The following is a 10,828-nucleotide window of genomic DNA, read 5'->3' as shown; positions in this document are numbered from 1 at the left end:
TCGGCCAATCCGAACTTTTACTTGTTTAATTATTCGCACTTATAAATTGTTTTGCCTGTGTTCACACTGAAATGTACAATGTTATTAATTGAGTTGTTATTGGAATTACCATGCTATGCTTGCTAGTCGGATTTAGGTTCACTGGGTGGTTACGAGTATTAATTCACGTAGGCGATATTAAGTAATGGGAAAATGGTAATTGATAAAGTATTGAGGTGCGAGATTGTGAATTTTGATTTGAGCCATGGCTATGGCAAGGGTAACCAATGGGGCCCAGTGTTGAAATGGGTAACCAATGGGGCCCAGTGTTGAGAGATGTTGTGACGCTAATGTATAATGCGTCATGGAAAAATTCGCTTTTTTTGTTCAAGAGGGAATAGGTCCCATGAGACGGTTATAGTTAGTGGTAGGGATGTCCGACCCTAATGTACGATGCGCCATGGGATGACTCGATCTTCCTGTTATGGTCTTAAGTGAGAACATGCTAGATATATAATTTAGGTGAACTCACCTAGGATCCTGGTACATGATAAGCAAGCGGAATGGTGGACCCATAAGACGGTTGTAGTTAGTGGATGTGGGAGGAAAAGGATCTCATGAAGAGAATCCTTAGATATCATGTAAGTTGATGGATAGTAAAGAAAAAGGATGATGTGCTATTATTCTGTACCTTCTGTATGTTGTCAATTTTTATATCGTCGAACTGTTAACTGTAGAATAAGGGGTTAGTAGGGTTGAGATTATCTACTGAGTTTCAAACCTCATTATGGTGCCGTTGGGCTGGCATTTTATGCCAGGTAATCAAGAGACCGAAGAGCAGAATCATCTTCAAGATGATCAGTATCAGGGTGAGGACCTCCCAGCTAAGGAAGGGGAGTTTGTCGAGCCTTGGATACCCTACCCTTAGAAGCTCTGTTAATTTAAAGTATTGTTATTTGAATTTCCAAAAGTGTTATCACATTTGTCAAACTCTGTTTTTATTTCATTGGGTTGTAAGACAGTTAAGTTGTTTTGAATTCGGTATTTGAGATTTTCACTGCTAAACTCTGTTTAATAAAATTTTATTTCTTAAATCAGTTTTATGGATTATTAATTCAATTAGAAATGATTTAATTAACGTGTCCGAAAATCGGGGCGTTACAGTTTACAATGCCTATTTAAGTGCATTGGAGACCCATAATCTATTCTAATATATAAAGGGAGAGCACCAGTTTGGTGTCTCCCTGTCATGTATTTTCCTTTTTCATAAATACCATCCTAAGAGAAAAAAAATGTAATACAATTGTGAGGATATATTGGACATTTTAACACATAAAAACCACCTAAAAACAGTTATATCACCCCACCACGTGCACAATTTTCTCTGCTCCCCTCCCCAATTGCTACCAGAAGTTTTCCCCTACTACGTCTCCTCTCCATCTCCACCGAATACCTTTCTCTCTTTTTTGGAACAAGAATACCTTTCTCAAAATCTGTGAACTCCTTTTTTACTCAGGTACAAAACAGTCCACTTTTGGTACTTCTTTCACTTTATCTAATTCATTGGTGTAATCTAATTCTATTGCGTGTAGGTGATTCCACTACTAATTCAACTTCCACTGCCATCAAAGTCGTCTAATTTGGCGTACAAACCACTGGTTAGTTTTCTACTTTATAGGATGTCATTGCTTCTTACATTTCAGTTTACTACATTAGGAACACTGCCCACGGAATTTGGCATTTCTTGATTAGTCTACAATTATTTTATTCTGCTATTCCGTGTTTGTTTTCCTACAAACTAATGTCTACTTTCTCTGTTTATTTCATTCTTAATTTTTCCTTTCTTTATGGGTAATTGAAGTATAGAAGTTGGAATGAAAAAAAAAACTTGTAATCTCTTCAACCAGCTTTAATTTCAAATTAGAGGTCGGGAAACACGCGATGCATATGCAAGTCGGATTTTGTTTATGAAAATTTGATCAAACATCAAAAGGGAAGCTATTGTGCAAATTTTTACAAAATCTAACTTATGCGTGTGTCCCTTCCTCTAGTTTTTTTTGTTTGCTAAGCAAAAAGAATTTATTAATCTTTATAAAGAATTACAAAGATTAAAAGGATCAAGGGCACACCGACAAAAACCACCCGAGACCTAAAAGAAGGCAAGACGCCAACTGAACACCAAAGAAATCCACATCCACAGAACCTCAACAGCCAAAAACCCAAAACGAGCCTCACACCTTATACCTAAGCCCCCATCCATGCACAACAAGCCGAAAAGCCAAACAAAAAAAATAGCCAAAACTAAACCAAATAAACAGCCAAACCAAAACTACATAGCCACTAAGCAAAACAAAATAAGCCAACACCTCAAGTTATAATAAAGCGACTATCAATTAATCACAAAATCGAATCAAATCTGCCTTTTTTACAAATGGCAAGGTTAATCAATTATAAGAAAGAGTTTCATCAAGTGAGCATAAGAAAGCTAGTAAGCGTATAATTTCAGTTACGATCATGCATGTTCGAATCCTAGGAGGCCAAACACTCAAATCTTGGGACCATTGGAAGGCGTGTCCGGTCGTTATCTTCAGCGCACCGAAATTAGTCGAGCTGCGCCCAAACTGACCCGAGCATCCGGTTAAAAACAGAGAAAGACAAGTTAAAACCACCGAAGCTTATTAAGGAACTTGTTTTTATTCCAATTACATACAAAAACACAAATCCATACGACTGGGAACGGTTCAATTGCTGATGTTAGAAAATTCAAACCAAGTGAAAATTAGAAAGCCAAGACTGGTCAATCATATCGGTTCAACACAAGGAGGGAATTGGTACAAGTTATTAAAATACCCACTTTCATTTTTGATAGTGACTCCTCACTTTCTTATTGGCTTCCATTTTGCCACTTCAGTGCCCCTATAAATAGATGTAACTCCATGCAAACAAGTCAAGAAAGCCAAAAAGGGAAAGCAAAAAAAAAAAAAAGTAGACCAATTTTTTTTTGATAGTTCCATTAAATTTGCCAAGAGATCGATTTGATGTGGTTTCCTGTCATGAAGGTGTTCAACTTGCAATTTTTATGGTTTCTAGTATTGCTTAATGGGCTCTTCTTCCATTGCCATTCCTTGGCTCGTCATAAGTTTGTGGTAAGCGTAATGGTTATGGGTCGTTTTATACCCTTCAAATCCTCTGCAATTGAAAATGTCTGCACCGGCATTCCATTGCATTTTCAGGCCATTGGATCAATCGAGAATCTTGATGCATATATTGCAGCCCATGCACATTGGCTCAAACTCACCTAGGAGCTTGCATAAAACTATCATGTTCAACATGCAGCGCACCCATTTTAGGAAGGGACAAACATGCATTTGTCTGATTTATAGTACAAGTCAAAGTCTTGTTCGGTTTGGTTCTTGGTAGTTTTAGCTAGGCCTCTAGTTTTGATTGTGTTCTGTTGCAGGTTGGGTGTTTCTTTTTATAGGCAACAAAAGTTTTATTAAAAATACTTGACAAATGGTACATTAAATGAGGGAAAGAGGGGGAGGAGAATCCAACGAAATGTTGAATGAAAAAAGAGCAGGTCGGGCGTTTGTTTTGTTGTTCTAGGATAGGGTTGGTTTTTCTCGATCGGTTGATATAGGTGCTTTTTGGTTGTGTTTTAATTTGGAAGTGTTCGGTTATTAGGTTTGGGTATCTTCTTTCCAGTGGTCCTTTTTCTTTTGGCTAGTGTCTTGCTTTTCTATTTTGGGTATTGGGTGATGATTGTCGTTGTACCCATGGTTCGTTTAATCTTTATATACTTCATCCGTCCCATTTTTATTGTTCATTTTCGTTTTTCGTGCCATTCTTTCAACGCTTATATCTCCCAATCTACAATATTTTTTATAATTTTGAAAACTTTGTATTATAGATCTAATCGAGAACTATCAAACAAGATCCATATTGCATATTTTTGAAGATACATATTGGAAGATATAAGCGTTGAAAGAACGGAACGAAAAACGAAAATAGACAATAAAAATGGGATGGAGGGAGTACTTCTTTTCGCCAAGGGAAAAAAGTTTTTTTATTTTCTGTTAAAGATGAATAACAGCAATAATTTTTTGAAAACAACTTTAATTTGCTCACCTCACCTAAATCAACTGTGCTACTTGTACAGATAATTTCACATATCTTGCACATATATTTTTGTGGGGCCCATATCAAGGTCCTACAAAATGATTTGAACCGCTCATATTTTTTAAAATATTTTTTTGAGGGTTCCTGTAAAAAATCAGCTCCAACAAATATCGGTAAGAACTTTCTTAGAATTCATAAGGCAAAACAGAATGATTCGCCCTACGATTTCTGAGAAAGCTCTTACCGATATCCGTTGGAGCTGATTTTTTACAGGAACCCTCCAAAAAATATTTTTAAAAAGATGAACGATTCGGATCATTTTGTGAAACCCCGATATGGACCTCACAAAAATGTATGTGCAAAATATGTGCAAAATTCTCTGTGTGAGAATCATTTCTGCCTAATATATGGACGAACACAGCAACCATGTACTGAGGTGTCAAGTCTATTTACAGAGCCCGTCTTTCATTTTTTGGAATTGATTTTCAAAGTTTTCTTTTTACCATCAACACTTCTCTTTATGTTCGTATTCATGTAAATTGTACTATTTTTGTTCTTATTCATGTACTCTTACTAAATTAACCCTTGATGCATGAAAAAGTGAGCTAATAAAAGGGCAAAATGGTAATTTCAAGTGAATAAAAAAAAAAAAAAGTAGTGTGGATGGTAGAAAGAGGTGGAAAAATCACTACCCTTGTTTTTTTACCCGAGTTACTTATTTGACAAGTAAGTAAATAGATTTGAATTCTCAATTCCAATGCGGAACAAATGGTTGATAATCTTCATTCACATATCCCTCTATCGAAGATCGTATGTACTTGCAAAGCTATATGTTTCAGTATATTGTTTTCTCACTATGTTATGGTTTTTCATTTTGAAATAAAGCAATTTTTTAAGGTAAAAATGAGAGAGATTTGGAATACTATGTCCAAAATAAATGAATAGAAATGTAAACCATGTGTGAATTGTTTCCTTCGGCAGGTGAAGGAAACTCCATACACAAGGCTCTGCAGCACAAAGAAAATATTGACAGTAAATGGAAAATTTCCTGGACCAACTCTCTATGTTCACAAAGGTGATACCGTAATCGTCGACGTCTACAACAAAGGCAAAGAAAACATCACCATTCACTGGTATATATATGTTCATTTGTTTCTGGGGAGAGAGAGAGAGAGAGAGAGAGAGAGAGAGAGAGAGAGATGCACATAATAATCCATTTGTTGATTGTTTTTGTAGGCATGGAGTAAAACAACCCAAGTACCCTTGGACAGATGGTCCAGAGTATATTACACAGTGCCCTATTCAACCCGGAGCAAAGTTTAGCCAGAAAATTGTATTGTCAGCAGAAGAAGGAACCTTGTGGTGGCACGCTCATAGCGATTGGTCACGTGCCACAGTTCACGGGGCGATTGTCGTCCATCCCAAGAAAGGCTCTGGCTATCCTTTTCCTAAGCCTCATGCTGAAGTGCCCATAATTCTAGGTATAAAACTCAAACTCGGGCCCATGATGATTATTCAACAGTACTCTTGGAGTACCTCGATGACATGTGCAAATGGTACTATCAACCAACGAGCATGAGCATAAAAAAAACTTGTATCTTGAGCTCAACTCGTCTTCTATCACACATACCCCGACTAAATAAGCTAATTGGCTTCTTCTTTTTTTCTTTATTCAAATTTTTTTCTTATTTGTTAGTTTTTCGTCAATTTTTTAGGGATTATTGCATCGTCATGACAAGAGGAATCTAAAAAGTAAAAAATTACGATCGAAACCTAATTTTTTTGAATAAAGACAAAAATAAGCCAATAAACTAATTTTTTCGTCTTTATTCAAAAAAAATTGGATTTCAATCATAATTTTTTACTTTTTAGATTTCTCTCGTCATGAGAATGCAATAATCTCCAAAAAAAATTGACGAAAAACTAACAAATATGAAAAAAAATTGAATAAAGACAAAAAAATAAATCAGTTGACTTATTTAGCCGAACGGGGCAAGTCGAGTATTGTGGGAAGCACCATTATAGGAGTCTAACTATGAATTATCAAAACAAAAGAAATAATTTTTCCTTGATCAGATCGTGTTTATTGTAGCTGTTGATGAATTATTTATATTTGCAGGAGAGTGGTGGAAGAAAGATGTGGAGGAAGTTTTGAATATGCTCCATCGGACAGGAGGAGACCCGAACGTATCTGATGCTCTCACTATCAATGGTCAACCAGGAGATCTCTATCCCTGCTCCAAATCAGGTCTCACTCACTCTACTTAATTTCATTCAAATAATTCAAATAATTTATAGATTTAATGACATGTTAAAATATATGTATGTCAATCTTGTAAAATACTAATATATATATATATATATATATATATATATATATATATATATATATATATATATATATGTCAATCTTGTAAAGTTTAGCCCCATTGAGATGAAATATAACCTTACGTGTATATTTTCACCCGGCTAACTAAAATTAGCTCTGTTCCTGGGTGTGGTTCCAACTTCCTATCATGGATCAGAGGCGGAGCTATCTTGGAGTGAGGGGTGGCCCCGGCCCCTTTTCGAGTCCCCGAGTTTTAAAATCTAGGCTCCGCCACTGCCATGGATTGATCTCACTCTGACAGTAAACTATTTTTTTGTATAACTTAATACTTTTTTGTATAACTTAATACTTTTCGTATACATAATATTATTGGTCGAATCTTCCATCTTGTACCTTTTTTTGTTCTCTAGACTCTCGTCACCTCCGTTCACGCTAATTATTAACTTGTACACTACAATTTTTTGGTTTTATCCTTATTCAATTTTTTTAAAGTTTGTTAGTTTTATATCAACTTTTATGTCATATGGGAGAGTAAGAATGAAAAGAAATAGAAAAGTAAAAAATTATGACTTTTACACAAATATTTTGAAAAATAACGAAGAAATTGTCTAAAAATTGACTTTTCAAGCTTTTATTTAGATATTTCTCAAAATACTTGCATAAAAGTCATAATTTTCTACTATTCCTGTTCCTCTCATCATTACTCACCCAGAGAGAGAGCGAGAGAGAGAGAGAGAGTAGGCCCAAAAGAGGTATCAGTTCAGCAGACTAGGAGCACTAGACTTTGAAACAAATGCATGGTCCAAAGGGCCCAAATCTCATTTGGGCCGATTTTAGCTTCAAACCTTCGTAAGGAATTTTCAGCATTCAGCAAACCCTTTCACAAGCTCCATGGTTAGTTTTTCATAATTAAATACATCACCATAAATTTGTTATCACCCAAGTGACCCAATCAAACGTGTTAAAATGTATACCTATTTCATATGCAAAATTCTATTTTTGAAGCCTAAAAAGGAAAGCTTTGGTTTGATATTCAATGTTACTTTTTCTTTAATTTCTCCACAAATTAAAGGGAAAATGACTGTCCAGAATGTGTTTTGATAATTAATATCCGTCAAAGACAAATTAAGAACATTTGTTAATGCTGAAAATGTCTTTGACGGGTCTTAATTATCAACACACGTCCTTAACCGTCATTTTTCCCCAAATTAAAGGACAGATGTTGGTTTGGCGTCCAGGCTTAGCCCATTTGGTATTTGGGCTTGGCCCTTTTAGGTGTTTCATCTTCTATTAGACGTTCAACGTGCGTACTCTTATCGAGATTCATAAAATTTCTCTTTTGCTGCTCAAAAAAAATAAAGGAAAGATTTTGAGAATCTACCTTTTTCTTTTTGCGCATAGTTTCAAGCCTATAGTCTTTTCGTTCAACCAAGTCTACTTCGTTACATACGTAATTGAATTTTTTGTTACAGATACATTCAAGCTGATGGTGGATCATGGAAAAACATACCTACTCCGTCTAATCAACGCTGGCATGACTGACATTATGTTCTTCACTGTCGCAAAACACCAACTCACGGTCGTTGGAACGGACGCTAGCTACACCAAACCACTAAAAGCAAATTACATAGCCATATCCCCTGGACAAACCATCGACGCCTTATTGCAAACCAACCAACCACTTGGTCGTTATTACATGGCCGCTAGGGTTTATTCTAGCACAGCTGGAGTTGAGTACGACAACACCACCACCACGGCAATTATCCAGTACAAAGGAAACTACTCTTCATCTTTGCCCCCGCCGCTACCTTCCCTTCCACACTACAACGATACGAACGCTTCCGTTAGCTTCACTGGCCGTCTTAGAAGCCTGGGAAGCGAAGAACATCCGGTCCACGTCCCGCTAAACATTTCAACGAAATTACTTTTCACAATTTCTGTTAATACCCTCCCTTGTGCTAACAATTCGTGCGAGGGTCCTAATGGGACGCGACTCTCTGCTAGCGTGAACAACATAAGCTTCGTTTCCCCATTGATCGATATTCTTCAAGCTTACTATAAACACATCAGTGGCGTTTATGGAGCTAACTTTCCCAGCTACCCACCGTTGGTTTTCGATTATACGGCTGATTATCTTCCGTTGGAGCTAGAGTTGCCACAAAACGGGACGGAAGTAAAAGTACTGGAGTACAACTCGACGGTGGAGATTGTTTTGCAAGGGACGAACTTGGTTGCGGGCACAGATCACCCCATGCATCTGCACGGATACAGCTTTTACGTGGTTGGGTGGGGATTTGGAAATTTTGACAAAGATAACGACCCATTGGGTTATAATCTTGTAGATCCTCCTCTACAAAATACCATTGCTGTCCCTAAGAATGGTTGGGCAGCCATAAGATTCAAGGCCAACAATCCCGGTATGTTTTTTCAACGAAAACAGAACTTTGCGGAAGATAAATACTCACTCCATCTCATTTTATTTGCTCGTGTTACAATTTTTAGCCTTCCTAAAATGTATGCTTTGTTTTTAAAAATAACCACCAAAACATGACAAACTTTCAATTTTACCCCTCCAATTTTGACTTAAGGTAAATACTCAAGTTAAATTATGGGGCAATTGTGAAAATTTGAACTTTTAACTTTGACTCCTTAAAAAGTTGGATTTTCCATAACAAGCAAGCAAATGGGACGAAAGGAGTATTAATATTACATATGTCCTGCCAGTGGTATTTTCTTAAAATTCTAAGGCGATAGAGTGTTTTATTTCAAATTGGAAGACCAATTAGATATGATAGATACGATAAAAGTAATTACATCCGTATTGCTATGTGCATGCCTAGTTAGTTTTATTTCAAGTTGCAATATTTGACTCACCATGTTTGTCACAGGAGTTTGGTTCATGCATTGCCATCTTGAGCGTCACTTAACTTGGGGAATGGAGATGGCCTTCATTGTAAAAAATGGCGATCGCCCGGAAGACCGATTGTTGCCTCCACCACAAGACATGCCACCATGTTGAAGCTGCAACTTCAACTGTCCATGTTGAAGCATTAAATTTGTCCTTGAATGCAAATAAACTGTTGTTGTTCTTGGTGTGATCGATCATTGATTTGTTTCGGTTCAAAATATGTTCCTTCTAAATAAAAATAATAAGCATGCGTTGGAAAGTTTGCAAGGCTGGTGATCAATTTTTTTTGATATCCCCTCAATTTGTGCATTTTGAATTTAGCCCCTTTACTTTCAACTATGTCAATTAATCCTACACTTCCTGTGTGCATTTTGATATCACATTTTGTGTATATTTGGCATGTGAGCTGCAGTCAAAGTTTTCTTGCCATATCTGGATTTGTTCCGCTAACTAAAATTAATACTTATTTTTCAAATAAATACTTATTTTTCAAATAATACTTATTTTTTGAATTAAAGGTGATGTATTGCGAGAGAATGGCATGTCTCGTAAAACGAAATTTGTTCTGCATGTCAGTGTTTTCAAGGCCGAGCCAGGTACATTCTTGTTGTTCTTGTATGATTGGATAAATTGCCCAATTAAAAGGCCATAAGCAAGAAGACAGGCTCCTTAAAAGCCCAATATGTCCAACTAACATAACTCGCTCGAAGACCTTGTCAGATTTTGGGCTGCATTCCATGGGTTTATGGGCTTCAAAGTTTGCGTTTGTGCTAGAAAAAAAAAAAAGAAAAAAGAAAATATATAAAGGATTGAAACTTCAATTGTCTAGTTTTTTTTTTTCTTGAAACAACACGATTTGTTCATATATCAAACGAAGTCCAATCAAACTAATTTTTGGCGTGTATATTCTTCTCCACGAATTCTACAAAATGAACGATTCCGGTCTCTCTTTTTGTTCGACATAAATCCAAAAAACTTAAAACTAGAGGGAACTTAACCACTGCTACTTGATTGGAACACAGTTTCAGTAGTCTGTGTCTCTCGCATCCCGATTCATATGCTAATCTGTAATCCCGACTTGGAAATCTTCAAAGGCTATATATGGTCTATGTGGATCCTGTGTTTTTGCAATTATATATTGTTTTTTGAGAAAATGACGGCTAATGACGTGTTTTGATAATTAATACCCGCTAAGGACATTTTTATCATTAACAAATATTCTCAGCATGTCTTTGGCGGATATTAATTACCAAAACACGTCTTGGGCCGTCATTTTCCCTAGTTTTTTTTTTTTTTTTTGGGGTTCATGGTTTGCTTGCTAAACTTGCGTAATTTGCTGGAATCAAAATTAGTTTTGAAAAAGAACCCCCCCCCAAAAAAAAGAGTGACGCAATGAAACTGCAAGAGAATGTGATTATAATTAAAGAGATCATCCACGAACATTCAATTATCATGCTAGTTGCAGAGTCGTTATCATCTTTGTTTTGTTGCGG

The 10,828-nt window shown here is 36.3% G+C and overlaps 1 protein-coding gene across 1 annotated transcript; it reads left to right on the top strand.

Annotated features, from left to right (window-relative positions):
- Positions 1-2,924: 2,924 nt before the first annotated feature.
- LOC131306565 (laccase-15-like) lies at positions 2,925-9,597 on the top strand. The gene is made up of 6 exons (XM_058332885.1): positions 2,925-3,125; positions 5,080-5,231; positions 5,335-5,579; positions 6,218-6,346; positions 7,900-8,844; positions 9,316-9,597. The coding sequence occupies exons 1-6, from the start codon at positions 3,018-3,020 to the stop codon at positions 9,444-9,446; spliced, it is 1,710 nt and encodes a 569-aa protein (XP_058188868.1). The 5' UTR covers positions 2,925-3,017; the 3' UTR covers positions 9,447-9,597.
- The last annotated feature ends 1,231 nt before the right edge of the window (positions 9,598-10,828 follow it).

The sequence above is a fragment of the Rhododendron vialii genome, chromosome 11a, assembly GCF_030253575.1.
Source record: "Rhododendron vialii isolate Sample 1 chromosome 11a, ASM3025357v1".
In the NCBI taxonomy this organism is placed as follows: domain Eukaryota; kingdom Viridiplantae; phylum Streptophyta; class Magnoliopsida; order Ericales; family Ericaceae; genus Rhododendron; species Rhododendron vialii.
The sequence above is the reverse complement of the archived record's forward strand: the minus strand, read 5'-3'. Positions and strand labels throughout refer to the sequence as shown.